A 22,841-nucleotide genomic window follows, 5' to 3' on the forward strand; every position below is an offset into this window, starting at 1 on the left:
CTGCACAATGCAGACTAAGGAGGACACCACTTCTCCAGATAAGGCACACAAAAGCTTGCTTGGCCTTTGCAAAAGCTCATGTGGACAAAGGATAAGACTTCTGGTCTTCTGTGTTATGGTCAGATGAAACAAAAATTTAATTGTTTGGTCACAATGATGTTTCCTTCATTTGGTATAAAAAAGGAGAAGCCTTCATCCCAAAGAACACCATCCCCACTGTCAAACATGGTGGTGGAAACCTAATGCTTTGGGGGTGTTTTTCAGCTAATGGACCAGGGAACCTAATCACAGTAAAATGGCACCATGAAAAAAGAGCAATACATGAGGATTCTCAACGACAACATCAGGCAGTCTGCAGAGAAACTTGGCCTTGGGCACCAGTGGACATTTCAGCATGACAATGACCCAAAATACACAGTAAAAGTGGTGAAGAAATTGTTAGCAGACAACAACATTAACGTTTTGGAGTGGCCCAGCCAGAGTCCAGACTTGAAGCCAATTGATAATCTGTGCAGGGAGCTAAAGATCAGGGTGATGGCAAGAAGACTCTCCAACCTGAAAGATTTGGAGCTCATTGCTAAAGATGAATTGGCAAAAATACCTGTGGAGACATGCAAAAAGCTGGTCTACAATTATAGGAAGCGTTTGATTGCTGTAATAGCCAATAAAGGCTTTTCTATTGATTATTGAGAAAGGTATTAATAATTTTGGACTGGACGCTTTTTGCTTAAATGTAAATAAAAGCTGAAAATCTTTTTTTTTTTCCACAATAATGCCTCTTGTACATCGTCTTATTATCTTTTGGGGGACACCTATGTCATTTCCCGTCAAAAAATTACTTGCCGGTTGAATAAAACTAACTTTGGGTCAAAATTTGCCAGGAGTATGAATAATAATGGACAGCACTGTATATGCGTGGAATTTACATGAAAGGAATACTGGCAATTTGGGAAAGAAAGGAACCCAGGCTCACATACCTCAGTGACGATAGTGGAAGAGAAGACACTCCTATCATAGACCCAGCCATCTTTACAAACTTCTTTGTCCTTCTTGAAAGTACCGTTTGTCCAGGAAAAAGGTTCCAAATTTGTGAACCGCATGCAGCTCTTGGCATTTTGATCCTCATCCAGTGGTATAAAGGCAGCCAATTGACTTTGGTTATAAGTAATTGTCGAATTATCCACCCCTGGTATCCAACAGCGGTGGGTCGGTATTGCAGCAGAAAAATTTTGGAGAAAGTTATGAGAGGCCACAAATAACATGGGGATCAGAAGCACAGTAGTGTTGATCACCTGAAATCTCCCTAGCCCCCCAACAATTTCTAGGAGGTCATTAAACCCCATTCTAGTTCACTTTCTATATTATGCTCTGTGGACAGTAAAGAAAAAAAACATTATGTGCCAGTGCAGTCTTTGCTCCTTCTTTCTAAGTATGCCCACACTGATGCTCTGTACTAATACTGGCTGTCACGGTGCGGTTCACTGTGACAGTTGTGTCTGTGTAGGCTGGCTGCAGGCTACCTCGCTTTTTTTTTGCTTTTTTTTTTTTTTTCTACCTCGCGTACTGGCTGCAGGCTGCCTCCTGTACAGGCTGGTTGCTTGGGGCTGCGTGCTGGCTGCAGTGTCTTCTGTGAACTGCTGCCTGTGTATGTTTTCTCTCCCGTGTTGCTTCTGTGTTTGTCAATGTTTCACAGGTTGTTTGTGCTCTGGCGTACTGGTCTCCGTGGGTGCTGGGTGCCAGGGGCAACGTCCTGTACTGCAGCCTGTGTGTTTTGTGTTCTGTACTCCTGTTCTGATGGGGTTAACTTCCCCTAATCTGTGCCTGGGTGTGGCTTACCAGGTGTCCTCATTACGGAGCTTTTTCTACCTGTGAGCTGTGGGGCTTGTGGTCAGTCAGTCTTTCCTGTGTCTTGCTGGGTGTAGCACCTCTCTGCTCACCCAGGAGGTCAGTCTATCTTCTTTCCTGTGTATTTCTAGGTTTAACCTCTTGCTGCTGACTCAGGGGGTTCTTTCCATCTACCCTTCTGTGTGGTGTCACCTGGTATTGCATTGGTGTTTGTTGTTATTGCCTTGTCTTCTCCTGTACCTGTTCTGTGATGGTGTTTGATGTTTTGTCCTTTCTGATCTGTACCTGCCCTGTATGATGTTATCCTTGTTGGTTCCTTGTTTCACCTAGCAGTGCTAAACTGCTTCCGATGTATTCTGTCCCATGTCCTGTGGGCAGTGCCTACTGCTTCTGATCCTTGTCTGTTCATGTCTGCTTGTTGTGCCTTTCTGCATCTGTTCCTATCCCGTGTTTGTCCTGACTTCGTGAGAGGGTCCCTGGCTTCCCCAGAGGGGGAATCTCTAGTCTGTGTGAATCTCTAGTCTGTGTGTTTCTCTAGTCTGTGTGTAGCTCTGCCTGAGACCGCCATGCTTCCATCCCGCTTGGGTCCAGGCATCTCCTTCTGTGCTGGTTCTCGTTCGTCTTGTTGTCTGTTCCATGTCTGGTGTCTGCTTGGGTTCCAGTTCTGTTGTCATCTGTTCTGCTGGTGCTGGCACCAGCGTGGTTCCTTGCAGGTAGGGGCCAAGTGTACCGGAACCCTTCCTGGAGGTGCGACCAGTGAGCCCTCGGCCCAGCTCATCCCCAACATCGGGGCTCTGTGAGGAACGGGGCTCACTGGCTCTCCGCTCTTTCGGTTTTGCCTCTGGTCTACCGGTGTACTTAGTTCTGTAGTAGTGGTACCCAGGGGCGGACTGAGAACCCTCAGGGCCCCCGGGCAAAATAAATCAAGGGCCCCCTTCCAGGCCCCACCCATGTTCCACCTTCAGCCATGCCCATGTCCCACCTCCAGCCATCCAGCATCCAACTAAGTGGCCTAATGTACAGACATTTACATTGTCCCCCCGGCCCTCCCTCCAGGCTCCATCATGTCAGTGTCACGGTCACACAAACTAGCGCCAGAGCAGAGGCGCTCAGGATTAGCACGGCATCCCCCTTCCCCATAAAAAAATGTAAACACATCATTGATGCTGTGCTAATCCTGAGCAGCTTTGCGCTCAGATGGCCCTGGCCCCTGGGAGCTCATCTCATCATTTTGAATTAATTTAAAAGGATGACTAAGTCACTCAGTCATAATATATTCAGCAGAGTCAGACGGCAGCCACGGCCCGCGCCCGCCAAGAAATTGAATCAGAATTATCAGATTAGATCAGATGATTCATTAAAGGGCTTCTGTCACCCCACTAAACTCTTTTTTTTTGGGGGGCGTACTTATAATCCCTATACTGCGATTTATCCATACATAATGTAATTAATCATTTTGGTTCTGCAAAAAACGTACTTTTATAATATGCAAATTACCTGTCTACCAGCAAGTAGGGCGGCTACTTGCTGGTAGCAGCCGCATCCTCCTCTCATAAAGACGCCCCCTCCTCATGTTGATTGACAGGGCCAGCGGACGCGCTCATTCTCTGCTGGCCCTGTCTGCATTCAAAATCTGGCGCCGGCGCCGTACCTGTCTTCAGTGCGCCCGCGCCGGGTGTAGATGTGACGTCACCGGCGCAGGCGCATTGAGGATGGAGCGGCCGAGCGAGCATCCACGCCTCAGTGCGCCTGCGCCGACTGATGACCGGTACGGCGCTGGCGCCAGATTTTGAATGCAGACAGGGCCAGCAGAGAACGAGCGCGTCCGCTGGCCCTGTTGCCTGTTGCCCTGACTACGTCTACGATCAAGTAGGTCACAGGTGCAAAAAAAAAAAAAGGTCATTCATTTTTTTCCGGCCGGTGGGCCCCCTTCCCGGCCGGGCCCTCGGACCACGTCTGAAGTGTCCGACCGCTCAGTCCGCCCCTGGTGCTACCACTATTGCCTAACCTGCTTACTGTTATGTGCTTTTATTACTCTTGTAATAAAGTTCTCTGTGGGTCCTTTGTCTGTTTTGCCTGTGCCCTGTTTGCATGATGTCCCGGAGGTCTGCCTTGGGTGTCCGGCAAGTGACACTGGCACTGTGTAAGAGGTATAAGATGTTGCTGATTGTCCTTGTGAAATGCTGTTCTAATATAATGGGAACTAATCACCCCTCACACTACATCGTCATCTCTGTAAACTTTACTTTTAGGCTGGTTAAAACATTACTAGTTGAAAATGTGACACCAGATTAAAAGATTCGGAAGAAAGGCAAACTGGCATCAGTCAGCTGTCAGCCAACTAATAAAAAAAGGGTGCTGCCCACGCTGCTTTTTTTCAAAGGGGGATGGGGCCACAACATGGTTGGGCCCATTGGCCCAACACATATACAGTACTGATCAAAAGTTTAAGACCACTTGAAAAATGGCAAAAAATCATATTTTACATTGTTGGATCTTAACAAGGTTCCAAGTAGAGCTTCAACATGCAAAAAGAAGAAATGAGAGTGAGACAAAAAAAAATTTGAGCATTCAATTAATTGAAAATAACGATTAAACTGAAACTGGCTGTTTTTTAGCTGATTCAAATTTTAGGACCACATGCCTTTAAAAGGCCAAATCTTTTTAAAGATGTGGATTCATTGTCATTTTCTGTCAGGTAGTCACACGTTGTGATGACAAAGGCAAAAAAAACTTTTTTTAACGTGGTCGGGTTGTTGAACTGCATAAGCAGGTTCTCTCACAGCACGCCATCGCTGCTGAGGTGGGACACAGTAAGACAGTCATTTGGAATTTCTTAAATGATCCTGAGGGTTATGGAACAAAAAAGTCAAGTGGAAGACCCAAAAAAATTTCATCAGCACTGAGCCGGAGGATCCAATTGGCTGTCCGTCAAGACACTGGACGATCCTCGACCCAAATAAAGTCCCTTACTGGTGCTGACTGCAGCCCCATAACCATCAGATGGCATCTGAGACTGAAGGGTTTCACAAACAAAAAACGTCTTCAAAGACCTCGTCTCCTTGAACGCCACAGAACTGCTCGTTTGGACTTTGCAAGAGAGCACCAAACATGGGACATTCAAGGGTGGAAGAAAGTTTTATTCTCTGATGAGAAAAAATGTAACCTTGATGGTCCTGATGTTTTCCAACGTTACTGGCATGACAAGCAGATCCCGCCTGAGATGTTTTCTATGCGCCACAGTGGAGGGGGTGCTTTTTCCTTCAGTGGAACAATGGAGCTTCAGGAAGTGCAGGGGCGTCAAACGGCCGCTGGCTATGTCCAGATGTTGCAGAGAGCATTCCTCATGACTGAGGGCCCTCGTCTGTGTGGTAACCACTGGGTTTTTCAACAGGACAACGCTACAGTACACAATGCCCGCAGGACAAGGGACTTCTTCCAGGAGAATAACATCACTCTTTTGGCCCATCCTGCGTGTTCCCCTGATCAAAATCCAATTGAGAACCTTTGGGGATGGATGGCAAGGGAAGTTTACAAAAATGGACAACAGTTCCAGACAGTAAATGGCCTTCGTGCGGTGGTCTTCACCACTTGGAGAAATGTTCCCACTCACCTCATGGAAACGCTTGCATGCCAAAATTTTTGAAGTGATAAACAATAACAGCAGAGCTACTCATTACTGAGTTCATGTTTGGAAGTTGGATTTCTGTTTTGGGGGGTTTCGTTTTTTTTTGGAGGTGTGGTCCTAAACTTTTGATCAGCTGAAAAACAGCCTGTTTCAGTTTATTCGTTGTTTTCATTAAATTGAATGCTCAAAATTTTTTTGTCTCACTCCCATTTCTTCTTGTTGCATGTTGAAGCTACTTGGAACCTTGTTAAGATCCAGCCATGCTAAATACGATTTTTTGCCATTTTTCAAGTGGTCTTAAACTTTTGATCAGGACTGTATCATCATTTACACCAGTTTTCTGTCGGGGGACGATTTGGGAGCTTCTTATGCACACTAAATGCTCTCCGAGGGTTCGGCCAACAATACACTAATGTACAGGGAGTGCAGAATTATTAGGCAAGTTGTATTTTTGAGGATTAATTTTATTATTGAACAACAACCATGTTCTCAATGAACCCAAAAAACTCATTAATATCAAAGCTGAATATTTTTGGAAGTAGTTTTTAGTTTGTTTTTAGTTTTAGCTATTTTAGGGGGATATCTGTGTGTGCAGGTGACTATTACTGTGCATAATTATTAGGCAACTTAACAAAAAACAAATATATACCCATTTCAATTATTTATTTTTACCAGTGAAACCAATATAACAGCTCAACATTCACAAATATACATTTCTGACATTCAAAAACAAAACAAAAACAAATCAGTGACCAATATAGCCACCTTTCTTTGCAAGGACACTCAAAAGCCTGCCATCCATGGATTCTGTCAGTGTTTTGATCTGTTCACCATCAACATTGCGTGCAGCAGCAACCACAGCCTCCCAGACACTGTTCAGAGAGGTGTACTGTTTTCCCTCCTTGTAAATCTCACATTTGATGATGGACCACAGGTTCTCAATGGGGTTCAGATCAGGTGAACAAGGAGGCCATGTCATTAGATTTTCTTCTTTTATACCCTTTCTTGCCAGCCACGCTGTGGAGTACTTGGACACGTGTGATGGAGCATTGTCCTGCATGAAAATCATGTTTTTCTTGAAGGATGCAGACTTCTTCCTGTACCACTGCTTGAAGAAGGTGTCTTCCAGAAACTGGCAGTAGGACTGGGAGTTGAGCTTGACTCCATCCTCAACCCGAAAAGGCCCCACAAGCTCATCTTTGATGATACCAGCCCAAACCAGTACTCCACCTCCACCTTGCTGGCGTCTGAGTCGAACTGGAGCTCTCTGCCCTTGACCAATCCAGCCACGGGCCCATCCATCTGGCCCATCAAGACTCACTCTCATTTCATCAGTCCATAAAACCTTAGAAAAATCAGTCTTGACGTTTCAGCTTGTGTGTCTTGTTCAGTGGTGGTCGTCTTTCAGCCTTTCTTACCTTGGCCATGTCTCTGAGTATTGCACACCTTGTGCTTTTGGGCACTCCAGTGATGTTGCAGCTCTGAAATATGGCCAAACTGGTGGCAAGTGGCATCTTGGCAGCTGCACGCTTGACTTTTCTCAGTTCATGGGCAGTTATTTTGCGCCTTGGTTTTTCCACACGCTTCTTGCGACCCTGTTGACTATTTTGAATGAAACGCTTGATTTTTAGATGATCACGCTTCAGAAGCTTTGCAATTTTAAGAGTGCTGCATCCCTCTGCAAGATATCTCAGTATTTTTGACTTTTCTGAGCCTGTCAAGTCCTTCTTTTGACCCATTTTGCCAAAGGAAAGGAAGTTGCCTAATAATTATGCACACCTAATATAGGGTGTTGATGTCATTAGACCACACCCCTTCTCATTACAGAGATGCACATCACCTAATATGCTTAATTGGTAGTAGGCTTTCGAGCCTATACAGCTTGGAGTAAGACAACATGCATAAAGAGGATGATGTGGTCAAAATACTCATTTGCCTAATAATTCTGCACGCAGTGTATATGGGGGCCTTTAGGAAAACTTAGGGGGTCATTTATTAAACAGAAATACGCCTAAATTAGGCATATTTCTAGCGCAGAGTGCAGGTCCTTTGCGCCACAATCTGCAACTTTTCCCCGTTCACGCCAGGTCTAAAAAAGTGGGCGTGGTGTGAGCCGGGAATGGCCGGGAGGCCCGTCTTATTTACCATTTTCTATGCCTGATTTAGGCGTAGAAAATTGTATAAATCAGGGGTGGGGAACATTTTTGCTGCCGAGGGCCATTTGGATATTTGTAACATTGTTCGCGGGCCATACAAAATTCTCAACTTGACTGCTATATTTGGTCAAACATAATTAACTTAGGTGTAAGTTACATAAATGCGCTTCAACTAAGAAAATCTAGAGCACTGTATTTTTGCAGCACAAAATGGCGCCTGCGCTGTATATTACATATAGTACAGACACCATTTTGACCAAACAGAGCAGTCTAATTTTTAAGTTCAGAATGTTATATATTTAGTTCTTTATTTGGCATTAATGGCAGCCAAGCTAATCCCCAGAAAGGGGTTCACCCAGCTTTCACTCCCCCTGCCTCTTCCTTCACAACTGTCCCTGCCTTTGTCTCTTTCTCAGCATCAGATCTGCCCCCCATCTTCATCAGCCTCCTATCAGACCCCCCCAGCCTACATCAGTCTCAGATCAGATCAGACTCTCCTACTGTGTCCTTCCTCCATACCTCGTAGATTGCAGGCCCTCTCTTCTTCTGTACCAGTTTGTAACTCGTGTTGTTCATGCTTAGTGCAATATCCTGTATTATGTATACCCCTTTTCATATGTACAGCGCCATGGAATGAATTGCGCTTTAATAATAATCAGACTCCCATCAGACCCTCCCTAGCCTCAGATCAGCTACCATCAGACCCTTCAGTCTCAGATCACACCCCCATCAGACCCTCTCACAGCCCCAGATCAGACCCCTGTTAGCCTCAGATCAGACCCCATCAGAATCCAATCAGACCTCAGAGCAGACGTTTAAAAAATATATACTTACCACACCAGCTCCGGAAGGTACTGCCACTTGGCAGATTCACTTACCCTTCCCACTCTACTTCCCGACGTGCTGTACTGTGACCTGACAGCGCACTGCATCAGGTCATAGTGTGCGTCTACGTGCCCTACTTCCCGACATTGTACGTGTCAGGACACAGAGTGAGGCTGGCAGAAGACCAGGGAAGGTGAGTACAGCCAGTGCAGTGCTGTTCTCATCTTCCTGTGCCTCCCACATGCGGATGACCGCTTCTATAACTTCGGCAGATCCACCGCCAATGCAGGGCTTTATTAAGCTAAACGCAGGTCTTAAAGGGAGTCTGTCACCTCCATATGGCCATATACAGTGCTCACATTGTCCTATAGCACACCTATACATGAATGTAATGGTACCTTTGCCTTTTTCTTTACACTTGAAGAAGCTGGAAAAACGAACTTTGATTCATATGCAAATGAGCACTTGCAAGTGCCCAGGGGCGGCGTTCACTGTGTTGGAGCCCAGGCTGCTCTGCCTTTTTTCATTGTTTGCCCACCCCAGCCTCTGCCTATACCCGACCTCCTATTCCCTTGCATCATCCTTCGGTCTGGCCGAGATCCCGCGCCTGTGCACTGCCGGGCCGGGGCATGCACACTGTGATGCCCATTGTTTGCACGGCATCGGTTTAACTACTGCGCATGCACTGACGAACGGCGCAAACCAGCAGCAATGTGCCGTTGGCCGGCGTATGTGCAGTAGTTAAAGCAATGCCGTGCCCACAATGGTCATCACAGTGCGCATGCTCCTACTGGGTGAGGCAGTGCACAGGTGCAGGATCTCGGCCGGACCGAAGGATGACGCAAGGGAATAGGAGGGCGGGCATAGGCAGAGGCTGGGGCGGGGAAACAATGAAAAAAGGCAGAACAGCCTGGGGTCCAACACAGTGAACGCCTCCCCTGGGCACTTGCGTGTGATCATTTGAATATTAATTAAACTTCGTTTTTCCAGCTTCTGGAAGTCTAAAGAAAATAACAAAGGTACTATTACATTCATGTATGAGTGGGCTATAGGACAATGTAAGCACTGTATATGGCCATATATATATATATATATATATATATATATATATATATATACACTCACCTAAAGAATTATTAGGAACACCTGTTCTATTTCTCATTAATGCAATAATCTAGTCAACCAATCACATGGCAGTTGCTTCAATGCATTAAGGGATGTGGTCCTGGTCAAGACAATCTCCTGAACTCCAAACTGAATGTCAGAATGGGAAAGAAAGGTGATTTAAGCAATTTTGAGCGTGGCATGGTTGTTGGTGCCAGACGGGCTGGTCTGAGTATTTCACAATCTGCTCAGTTACTGGGATTTTCACGCACAACCATTTCTAGGGTTTACAAAGAATGGTGTGAAAAGGGAAAAACATCCAGTATGCGGCAGTACTGTGGGCAAAAATGCCTTGTGGATGCTAGAGGTCAGAGGAGAATGGGCCGACTGATTCAAGCTGATAGAAGAGCAACGTTGACTGAAATAACCACTCGTTACAACCGAGGTATGCAGCAAAGCATTTGTGAAGCCACAACATGCACAACCTTGAGGCGGATGGGCTACAACAAGACCCCACCGGGTACCACTCATCTCCACTACAAATAGGAAAAAGAGGCTACAATTGGCACGAGCTCACCAAAATTGGACTGTTGAAGACTGGAAATATGTTGCCTGGTCTGATGAGTCTCGATTTCTGTTGAGACATTCAAATGGTAGAGTCCGAATTTGGCGTAAACAGAATGAGAACATGTATCCATCATGCCTTGTTACCACTGTGCAGGCTGGTGGTGGTGGTGTAATGGCGTGGGGGATGTTTTCTGGGCACACTTTAGGCCCCTTAGTGCCAATTGAGCATCGTTTAAATGCCACGGGCTACCTGAGCATTGTTTCTGACCATGTCCATCCCTTCATGACCACCATGTATCCATCCTCTGATGGCTACTTCCAGCAGGATAATGCACCATGTCACAAAGCTCGAATCATTTTAAATTGGTTTCTTGAACATGACAATGAGTTCACTGTACTAAAATGGCCCCCACAGTCACCAGATCTCAACCCAATAGAGCATCTTTGGGATGTGGTGGAACGGGAGCTTCGTGCCCTGGATGTGCATCCCTCAAATCTCCATCAACTGCAAGATGCTATCCTATCAATATGGGCCAACATTTCTAAAGAATGCTATCAGCACCTTGTTGAATCAATGCCACGTAGAATTAAGGCAGTTCTAAAGGAAAAAGGGGGTCCAACACCGTATTAGTATGGTGTTCCTAATAATTCTTTAGGTGAATGTATATATATATATGGCCATATGGTGTGCCGCATAGTGTCCAGTGTAGGAACACTAACCTAAGGCCTTGCTGTCATATTAACCTCATGTCCCGATACTTAAGGACACAGGGTGTACCTGTATGTCCTGTGTCTTTCCGATCACCGCAGGCACTCTGTGATAATGCCGAGGAGGGTCCTGTGACCCCCCCCTCCCCGTATCGACGAACACTGCAAACCGCAGGTCAATTCAGACCTGCGGTTTGCAGTGCTCTCGGAAGTTTCTGATCAGAAACGGGGATCAGAAACTTAAAAATGACAGAACTTTTCATTTTTAACCCCCCCCCTGCAGCCCTCATTCTTATGTGCCGGCGGGCTGTGCGGGAGGGGGTGCGTGCGGTGCTGGGGATCATTCGCCCGCCCCCTCTCTCAGGATGGCCAAGCGGTTAGCAGAGAGTCAGCACATTGCTGACACTCTGCTTGAAACGGCTGACATCTGTGCTCACAGATGTCAGCTGTTTAACCCCTTCCATGCCGCAGTCCGTAGGGACCGCTGTATGGAAGGGGTTAACAGGGTGGGAGCGGGTGGGAGCTCCCTCCCTCTCCCATCGGGGCTGCTGTGCCGTTTCAGCCCCCGATTCTTGATGGGATCACAGAGGGAGGGCCCCCCCCTCCCTCCCCATCACCAGCTGCTCTGTTGTGGCAGCAGGTGATGGTTACCATGGCAACCGGACGCCTTCACAGGCTTCCGGCTTGCCATGGTAAGGCTAAGTATGATCAGACCTAAAAAAATAAAAAAAAATAAAAAAAAATATGGCTTTCAGACTATGGAGACATTAAAAAATGATGATTTTTTGTTTAAAAAATTAGAATATTGTGTAAAACTTAAATAAAAAAAATATATACATATTAGGTATTTCCACGTCCGTAATAACCTGCTCTATAAAAATATCACATGACCTAACCCCTAAGGTGAATACAGTAAAAATAAAAAAATAAAAACTGTGTAAAAAAAAAGCCATTTTTTGTCACCTTACATCACAAAAAGTGTAATAGCAAGCGATCAAAAAGTCATACGCACCCCAAAATAGTGCCAATCAAACCGTCATCTCATCCAGAAAAAAATGAGCCCCTACACAAGACAGTCGCCCAAAAAATAAATAAAACTATGGCATTCAGAATGTGGAGACACTAAAGAATCTTTTTTTTTTCAATGCTTTCTTATGCAAAACTGAAACAAACAGCTAAAAAAAGTTGTCATATTTGGTATTGTTGCGTCCGTGACAACCTGCTGTATAAAAATACCACATGATCTAACCTGTCAGATGAATGTTGTAAATAACAAAAAATTTAAACGGTGCCAAAACAGCTATTTCTTGTTACCTTGCCTCACAAAAAGTGTAATATAGAGCAACCAAAAATCATATATACCCTAAAATAGTACCAACAAAACTGCCACCCTATCCCGTATTTTTTCAAATGGGGTCACTTTTTTGGAGTTTCTACTCTAGGGGTGCATCAAGGGGGCTTCAAATGGGACATGGTTTCAAAAAACCAGTCCAGCAAAATCTGCCTACCAAAAACCATATGGCATTCCTTTCCTTCTGCGCCCTGCCGTGTGCCCGTACAGCAGTTTACGCCCACTTATGGGGTCTTTCTGTAAACTACAGAATCAGGGCCATAAATATTGAGTTTGGTTTGGCTGTTAACCCTTGCTTTGTAACTGGGAAAAATGGATTCAAATGGAAAATCTGCCAAAAAAGTAAAATTTTAAAATGTAATCTTTATTTTCCATTTATTCTTGTGGAACACCTCTGGTTTGTTCATCAATATCGATTAGCAGGGGTCTGACTCCCGGCACCCCTACTGATCCATTGTATAAAGAGCATGTAGCGCTTATAAGAGAGCTGCGTTCTCTTCACTGTTTACCTGTTCACTGTAGACATCGCAGTAGCGAGCAGGTGTAATTGCAACTCTTCCATTCCTCTCACTTGAATAGGATGTATTCAAATGAATGGGGTGGAGGAGCTGCAATTACAGTGCTCGTCAAGCAAGCAGGTAAATAGTAAAGAGTATTCTCTTCAAACAGCTGATTGGCAGGGGTCTGACTCCTGACACCTCCGACGATCTGATATTAATGACCTATGAGCATAGGTCATCAATATAGGAAACCTGACAACCCCTTTAAGACTACAGCTCCATAGCTTTACTTGGTTACTTGTGAGACATGAGCAAATTGTGGCAATACAACAATTTGAATGTTTGCCTATGACAGGGGTTGGGAACCTTTTTGCTGCCGAGGGCCATTTGGATATTTGTAAAATTGTTCGCAGGTCATACAAAATTCTCAACTTTGACTGCTATATTACTGCCTTAGGAGTAAGTTACGGAAATTGCGCTTCAATAAAAAAAAATCTAGAGTGCTCTATTTTTGCAGCACAAAGTGGCGCCTGCACTATATAAATTACATATAGTACAGGCACCATTTTGACCAAACATAGCAGTCTAATTTTTAAGTTCAGAATGTTATTTATTTAGTTCTTTATTTGGCGCTAATGGCAGCCAAGCTGTGCCTGCCTTTTTCCCTTTCTCAGACCCCCACCTCCATAAGCCTCCTATCAGACCCCCAAGTCTACATCAGCCTCAGATCAGACCCCCATCAGACCCTCCCTAGCCTCAGATCAGGCCCCATCAGAACCCCCAGCCTCAGATCAGACCCTCATAAGACCCTCCCCAGCCTCATATAAGCCCCCATCAGACCCCTCCACCTCAGATCAGCCCCCTCCCAGTATCAAACCCCCCAGCCTCAGATCGGACTTTCCACACCCTCAATTGGCCTCAGATCAGTCCGTATTAGACCCCCCAGCATCCAAACAGAACTCAGATCAGACATAGTAAGATAGTATATGAGGCCGAAAAAAAGGCATCTGTCCATCCAGTTCGGCCTGTTATCCTGCAAGTTGATCCAGAGGAAGGAAAAAATAAATAAAACTGTGAGGTACAAGCCAATTTTCCCCACTTCTAATAATTCTAGTAATTTTATTACACTCCAGAAATTCATCCAAGCCCCTCTTGAATTCCTTTATTGTACTCCCCATCACCACCTCCTCAGGCAGACAGTTCCATAGTCTCACTGCTCTTACCGTAAAGAATCCTCTTCTATGTTTGTGTACAAACCTTCTTTCCTCGAGGCGCAGAGGATGTCCCCTCGTCACAGTCACAGGGATAAATAGATGATGGGAGAGATCTCTGTAGTGTCCCCTGATATATTTATACATAGTAATTAGATCTCCCCTCAGTCATCTTTTTTCTAAAGTGAATAACCCTAATTTTTATAATCTTTCAGGGTACTGTAGTTGCCCCATTCCAGTTATTCCTGTTTACAGGAGCCCAGAACTGTACACAGTACTCCATGTGTGGTCTGACTTGTGATTTGTAAAGTGGTAGGACTATGTTCTCATCACGGGCATCTATGCCCCTTTTGATGCAACCCATTATCTTATTGGCCTTGGCAGCAGCTGCCTGACACTGGTTTTTACTGCTTAGTTTGCTGTTTATTAAAATCCCTAGATCTTTTCCATGTCAGTGTTACCTAGTGTTTTACCATTTAGTATGTACGGGTGATTTGCATTATTCCTTCCCATGTGCATAACCTTACATTTGTTAAACCTCATCTGCCACTTCTCTGCCCAAGCCTCCAATCTATCCAGATCCATCTGTAGCTGTATAGTGTCCTCTTCCGTGTTAATTACTTTACACAGTTTAGTGTCAGCTGCAAAAACTGATATTTTACTATGCAAGCCTTCTACAAGATCATTAATAACTACTTGCCATCTGAGCCATTTGCCCCCTTCCTGACCAGGCCTAATTTAGCAAAACTGACATATCTCACTTTATGTGGTAATAACTCTGGAACGCCTTTACTTATCCAAGTCATTCAGAGACTGTTTTCTCGTGACACATTGTACTTCATGATAGTCATAAATTTGAGTCAATATATTTCACCTTTATTTATGAAAAAATCCCAAATTTACCAAAAATTTTGAAAAATTAGCAATTTTCTAAATTTCTATTTCTCTGCTTTTAAAACAGAAAGTGATACCTCATAAAATATTTATTACTTAACATTCCTCATATGTCTACTTTATGGTGGCATCATTTTGGAAATGTCATTTTATTTATTTAGGGTTTTAGAAGGCTTGGAAGTTTAGAAGCAATTCTTCAAATTTTTAAGAAAATTGCAAAAACCCACTTTTTAAGGACCAGTTCAGGTCTGAAGTCACTTTGTGGGGCCTACATAGTGGATACCCCCATAAATTACCCCATTGTAGAAACTACACCCCCTCAAGTTACTTAAAACCGATTTTATAAACTTTGTTAACCCTTTAGGCGTTCTACAAGAATTAAAGGAAAATGGAGATCAAATTTTTAAATTTCACTTTTTTGGCAGATTTTCCATTTTAATCCAATTTTTTCTTTAGCACACCGATGGTTAACAGTCAAACAAAACTCAATATTTATTACCCAGATTCTGCAGCTTACAGAAACACCCCACATGTAGTCATAAACTGCTGTATGGGCACACGGCAGGGCGCAGAAGAAAAGGAACTCCACATGGTTTTTAGATGCCATGTCCCATTTGAAGCCCCCCTGATGCACCCTTACAGTAGAAACTCCCAAGAAGTGATCTCATTTTGGAAACTAGGGGATAAGGTGCCAGTTTTATTGGTACTATTTTTTTTTTTTTATCAATTGTCTTTTTATTGACGATTTTTACAAGAATAAACATGTGCATACATACAAGAGAACATGACTTTGGTGCACATTATTCCTGATATAAAGATATAACTGAAGTCATTTGAACAACAAAGAAAAGATTAGCACACATCATATTTTTTGTGTGTGTATATCTCTATACTGAGTAATTTTGAGAAAGTACACACATGGTGATCATAGATATACTAAAAGCCTATAGGCTAATAAAGTAACAAAATTTCTATTTTTCGCTTTAACTATGTAAAGCTATATAAAATTTACTATAAGAAGGATTCAGACATACAAAGGGGAATGACAAGACTTGACACATTAGGGTTAGGATGGGTAAGGTATAGACTTATTCAATTTGAGACTTCAAATACCATGTCCCACTGCTTCCAAACCTGGTCAAACTTATCAACCGAGGCAAGCAATGTAGCCGACATATGTTCGAGGCGTCTAACTTCTAATATACTATTTATGAGCTCAACCCGTGATGGGCAATCTACTCTTTTCCAGAATCTTGCCAACAAACGTCTAGCCGCAGTCAGGACGTATAACATTAGTTTTAATAAATGTTTCTTTAAAGGTACGTGTGGAACATTTAATAAATATATATAAGGGTCTAAGGGAAATCTTATTTCAAACAAGCTGTATAGAATTTCCTGTACCATACTCCAGAATGGATTTAAAATCTGGCATTCCCAAAAGATATGGATATGCGACCCCACCTCCACGTTACATCTCCAGCAACGTATTGGTACTATTTTTGGGTACATATGATTTTTTGATCATTCATTATAACACTTTATGGGGCAAGGTGACCAAAAAATAGGTTGTTTTAGCACAGTTTTTATTTATTTAATTTTACAGTGTTCACCTAAGGGCTTCAGTCAAGTGACATTTTTATAGAGCAGATTGTTACGGACGTGGTGATACCTAATATGTATACTTTTTCTTATTTATTAAAGTTTTACACAATAATAGCATTTTTGAAACAAATGATGTTTTAAATTTTTCTTATGTAGGGTCTCATTTTTTGCGGGATGAGGTGACGGTTTTATTGGTACTATTTTGTGGGACATACGCCTTTTTGATCACTTGGTGTTGCACTTTTTGTGATGTAAGGTGACAAAAATGGCTTTTTTTGACAGTTATTTTATTCATTTTTTTATGGTGTTTATTGGACTGGGTTGATTATGTGATATATTTATAGAGCCGACCGTCACAGACGCGGCAATACCAAATATGTCTATTTTATTTTATTTTTAACGTTTTTAACATTTTTTTTATTCCTTACTTGGGGAATTTTTTTTTTTTACATGTGAAACCTTTTTTTTTTTTTTTTTTTAACACTTTATTATTATTTTTTTTATTTTACACTTTTCGTCCCCCATAACGTCATACAAGACCTCTGGGGGACATTTACTTCACTTTTTCTTTTTTGTTTCACTGTTGATTTCTCCTGTAACTGGGGCTGACATAGTAGCCCCAGTTACAGGAGAAATGCACCCCCCAGACAGGCTGTACAGCGCAATCACATGACCGCTGGGCCGGAACAGGACACGCATAGCGCTTCCTGCTCTGCATGCACAGCGCTTGGCGAGCGCTGTGTATGCAGTGATCCAGAAGACAGGGACACCTGGGCACTGTCCCTGCCTTCTCTCTGGGTTGCCCTGCTGTCACTGACAGCAGGCAACCCGATCAGTAGCTGCACGATTAGCGTGCAGCTGCAGTTTCTGAACGGACGTTCTGGAATGTCCATTCAGAAATAGAGAACCACCTCCCGGACGTTTATAGTCTATGGGCGGACGAGAGGTAGATAAATATATTGAAGAAAATAGGGCCCAATACTGACCCCTGAGGTACTCCGCTAGTGACAGTGACCCAATCTGAGTGTGTACCATTAATAACCACCCTCTGTTTTCTATCATTGAGCCAGTTACTTACCCACATACAGACGTTTTCTCCCAGTCCGAGCATTCTCATTTTATATACTAACCTTTTATGTGGTGCAGTGTCAAATACTTTTGAGAAGTACAGATATACGACATCCATTGATTCGCCGCTGTCAAGTCTAGAACTTACTGTCACGGCTGAGGATGGGGAAAACCCTCAGCCGTGCGATGACGGAAGATGGTGGTCGCTGCTTGACCAGGATGACAGAATTAGGGAGCAGGTCACCTCCTAATCACATCCCTACTTCTGACCCTGTCTCCTAGCCGTATGAGCCGACCCTGATGGTGGGAGGGCTCATACACTGGAACCTGTAATTCCTACTAGCCCTTAGGGTGGCCCTGGACTAGGAGCAGGGTAAGACGACCTGTTCCTCCTGGATACTGAGGAACCGGAGTCTCACTGGCCAAGCTATAACAAAAGGGGAACAGAAACAGACATATGGCAATGGCAGGTAAGTGCAACTAGTACCACACCTACCTGCCACAGACACAGAGCCTGGAACCCAAGTATAAGTGCTGCTGTCCACAACAACACAAGAGACAGAGCACACACCACACAGGAACCCAGGAAACCATATGCTGCAATAAATAAGCATACCACAGACACATCTTCATAACATCAAACAAGAGTTTATGACCACAAGGGTGGCTCTCAGTGGCAGATGGTATAAACCAGGAGGGTGCCTCCAGCTTACAAACAAGGTTGGAGTACCCCTCAGCTATCAGGTCTCAACTGAGGCTTTATAGCCCAAGTAGCCACACCCACACAGACACACCCAGTGTTCACACACACAGAATAGAATTAACCCTTCTCACACCAGGGAAGGGAGAACAGCAACATACAGGGGAAGTGAACAATCCCTTATCACTCTGCAGCTGTTACCGCAGGCAACGACATGCGTGGCAACCGTGTCCTGGGAGTCAGCCAGAAGGCCGAGACACCGCCACCACATGTACAGAAAACACCACGTTACCTCGGCCAGCCACAAGTGAAGGGAAACCATCCCAGTGCACACATCCAAACTTCATACACACCAGATATATAAAAAGGCACACCTACAAACGCAGGTTGCCAGGTGTAACCGCATGCAGCTTGCAGCAAGCTGCAAAGCACAAACATGTTGCCAGCGGCAACCACACGTGAGGCAACAATCCAGCCGCCCTTACCATGTGATTGACCAAAACCAAACCGCAGTCAACAGCATGCGGATCAGGAGTCACGACCATAACCATGGTCGTGACACTTACCTCCTCATAGAAACTGATTAAATTAGTTTGACATGACCGATCCCTCATGAAGCCATGCTGATATGATATTTGCTTGTTTTCATTGAGATCCTCCGAGATAGCATCTCTTAAAAAACCTTCAAACAGTTTACCCACAACAGATGTTAAACTTACCGGCCTATAGTTTCCAGGCTCTGTTTTTGCACCCTTTTTGAATATTGGCACCACATTTGCTATGCGCCAATCCTGTGGAACACTCCCTGTCAGTATTGAGTTTGTAAATATCAGAAATAAGGGTCTGGCTATGACATTACTTAATTCTCTTAGGATACAGGGGTGTATGCCATCTGGTCCTGGCGATTTCTCTATTTTTAATTTTTTTAAGTCACTGATGTACTTCTTCCTGGGTCAGACAGGGCACTTTTAATGGGGAATTTACTTTTACATTCTGTATTTCATCTGACAGTTTATTTTCCTCAGTGAATACAGTGGAGAATTTTTTTTTAATAGCTTTGCTTTCTTCTCTGCAACTCTCCCCTCATTACTCTGTAAAGGGCCAACACCTTCAGATTTATACTTTTTATCATTTATATAATTGAAGAAGGGTTAGCTTTGCTCTCTTTGGCAATTAATCTCTTGGTCTCAAGTTTGGCGGCTTTTATTTGTTTTTTACATATTCTATTTTTTTCCTTATAGTTTTTCAGTGCTTCCTCGCTACCCTCCTGTTTTAGTGATTTAAATGCTTTCTTTTTGTAATTTATTGCTTTCTTTACAGTTCTATTTATCCACATTGGTTTCTTCTTGTTCCTTAACCCTTTATTCCTATAAAGTATGTACCTCTCACAATAAGATTGTAGGATGCTTTTAAAAATATCCAATTTTGTGGCGGTATTTATATTTTTAAGGACTTTGTCCCAGTTAGTTATGCCTATGGCCTCTATTAGTTGGCTAGACCAGTGGTCGGCAAACTGCGGCTCGCGAGCCACAAGCGGCTCTTTAGACCCTTAAATGCGGCTCTTTGGTGCAGGCTCCCACACAGTGGCGTACATACAGAGGCCGCCTGTGGACCCCCCTGGCCCCTGCAGTCAGTGTTCCCTTACGTCTAAGTGGCGCGGGTGGGCGGCCACGCAGCCATATCGCTCCGCTCAAGCTGCTTGCAAAATGTCCGTCATGCGCCTCCTGCCCCGTCTGTCTGCTCCTTCCACTTTATGAATGAAGCAGGCAGGCGGAGCAGGAGGCGCATGACGGAGGGAGAGATGTCACGCTGCGCACAGCAACAGAAGGGCGGGCAGCTCGCTCTAGTTTGGCTGCCCACTGCCGGCCATGTGAGGAGTGGTGGAGTGGTGAAGCGGCCGCCGCTCAGGAGACTTGGAGCGAAATGTTCTGCAGCAGAAAGGTAGGAGCTGCCCCCGATGTGTGCACAGCGCCGGCCCCTGCACAGGCCCTGCTGCAAGTGTCCCTGCCTCCTCAGTTCCCCCCACTAATACATTACTTTACTTACTAGAAGGCACTTATGGGGGATATCTGTAGAGGGCACTTATGGGGGATATCTGTGGATGACACATATATAGCATCTTATGCTATATATGTGTCATCCACAGATATCCCCCATAAGTGCCCTCCACAGATATCCCCCATAAGTACGTCATCCACAGATATCCCCCATAAGTGCGTCATCCACAGATATCCCCCATAAGTGTGTCATCCACAGATATCCCCCATAAGTGCATCATCCACAAATATCCCCCATAAGTGCGTCATCCACATTACATCCACATCTGCAGACAAGTTTAATAAAAGTAAAAAATGATAAAGATAAAATGAAATAATAATCAAGATCCAAATAAAAGAAAGTACATATAAAAGTATGTAAAAACACACTCTGGGCTCATGCCCACGAATGTAAGGGCGCCGTGCCTGTGCTGCGGACCGCAAATAGCAGTCCGCAATGCATGGACACAGACCATGGGGCAGCTGCATGAGGATCGCGGACCCATTCACTTGAATGGGGTTCGCGATCCGCATCCGACTGCCTGCACCGCAAAAAAGTAGCGCATGCTGAAGTGAATGGGCCCATGATGCGGGCTGCACATGGCCGTGTGCAGCCCGCATCATGGACCCATTCACTTCAATGGGTCCAGGATCCGGGATATGAGTGCTACAGTGTGCTTCCGTGGTGCTTCTGGCTGTGCCTCCGCATCGCAAAAAAGTAGTGCATGCTCTCGAAAGAAATTTCAATCGTGGTTTTGGCGATATTTGGCTCAGTTGACAAAAAAGTTTGCCCACCACTGGCCTAGACGATTAAAAGAATAAACAAACTTAAATCTCCAGCTCCGGATGGTGCTGCCACTTGGCAGATTCACTTACCCTCCCTGGTCTTCTTCCTGCCGCGCTGTACTGTGACCTGACAGGTCATAGTGCGGATCTACGTGCACTATGTCCAGACGCTATATGTGTCAGGACACAGAGCAGGGCCAGAAGAAGACCAGGAAAGGTGAGGACAGCCAGTGCAGTGCTGTTCTCACCTCCCTTGCCTCCTTCATTAGCATTTTCACTATATTTTGACCTTTTTTTTTTTTTAGAGTTAAAGCACTCTCGGCTCAGGTAATGATTCAGACCAGCAGTATAGCAGAACATATCCAGCACCAGAATTAGCCCAATAAAATCACAATTTATTTCTAGAAAAAGTACAAAAAGTCCATACAGGAGCCAGGTCCCATGATTCAGACCAGACACGCTTATTGTAGAACAGAACCTATTATAAAAAGAAATATAATATAGAAGGTTTTTATTGTTAAACAAAAAAAAATTGCTATAAAAATTCAGATTAGATAACCAATAGACCTGACAGAACAACAGATGTGCAGGTTGGGGGACACCTGGGAAATAGTGACCATAAAGTAATAACCTTCCAATTGACATTCAAAAGACACTAAGAGACACCATAGGCCTAACTAACTGGGACAAAGTCCTCAAAATAAAAATAGAGCCACAAAAAAGGATATTTTTAAAAGCATCCTAAAATCTAATTGTGAGAGGTACATACAGTATTTTCTCACCCCATAAGACGCACTAAAACAGAGGGTGGTTATTAATTGTACACACTCAGATTGGGTCACTGTCACTAGTGGGGTACCTCAGGGGTCAGTATTGGGCCCTATTCTCTTCAATATATTTATTAATGATCTTGTAGAAGGCTTGCACAGTAAAATATCAATTTTTGCAGATGACACTAAACTGTGTAAAGTAATTAACACGGAAGAGGACAGTATACTGCTACAGAGGGATCTGGATAGATTGGAGGCTCGGCCAAATAAGTGGCAGATAAGGTTTAACACTGACAAATGTAAGGTTTTGCACATGGGAAGGAATAATGCAAGTCACCCGTACATACTAAATGGTAAAACACTAGGTAACACTGACATGGAAAAGGACCTAAGAATTTTAATAAACAGCAAACTAAGCAGTAAAAAACAGTGTCAGGCAGCTGCTGCCAAGGCCAATAAGATAATGGGTTGCATCAAAAGGGGCATAGATACCTCACAGGGTTTTTTTTTGCCTTCCTTTGGATCAACTTTCAGGATAACATGCCGAACTGGATGGACAAATGTCTTTTTTCGGCCTTATAAACTATGTTACTAGATTTATTTATAATACTCAGTTATATAGCGCTGCTATATTCCTCAGCACTTTACAGACATTAGCATCAGGCTGTTCCCTATCAGTATGTCTTTGGAGTGTGGGAGGAAACGACAGGAAACCCACGCAAACACCGGGAGAACATACATGCAAATGTTGTCCTTGCTCGTATCAGAACCTAATATCCCAGCGCTGCAAGGCACCAGTGCTGACCACTGAGACACCATGCTGCCCAGATTTGTAACATCATTTGCACCAGTTGAGGTTTTTGCAATACTGACTGTGTGTACGCCAAGTGCATTGGTTTCCATGGGTCCTTATGCTGCAGCAAAGTAATGGACATGTCCTATCTTTTGCAGCTTGGCCACATGGATGCAGAACGACACATTTTGCATGAGACCTAAGGGCATCACAAACAGCTCCTGTAAGCCTTTCTTAGGGCTCTTTCACACCTGCGTTATTGTCTTCCGGCATAGAGTTCCGTCGTCGGGACTCTAT

General features: G+C 44.1%; 1 protein-coding gene across 1 annotated transcript in view; it reads right to left on the reverse strand.

The window, feature by feature from the left end:
• The window catches only part of LOC120980394 (solute carrier family 22 member 20-like), a 135,806-nt gene extending 134,459 nt beyond the window's left edge, over positions 1-1,347 (reverse strand). The window contains exon 1 of the mRNA XM_040409482.1: positions 978-1,347. Coding sequence (XP_040265416.1) covers positions 978-1,343 — 366 coding nt within the window. The 5' untranslated portion in view covers positions 1,344-1,347. The remainder of the gene's footprint in view (positions 1-977) is intronic.
• Positions 1,348-22,841: the final 21,494 nt, after the last annotated feature.

This window comes from Bufo bufo, chromosome 10, assembly GCF_905171765.1.
Source record: "Bufo bufo chromosome 10, aBufBuf1.1, whole genome shotgun sequence".
Classification (NCBI taxonomy): Eukaryota; Metazoa; Chordata; class Amphibia; order Anura; family Bufonidae; genus Bufo; species Bufo bufo.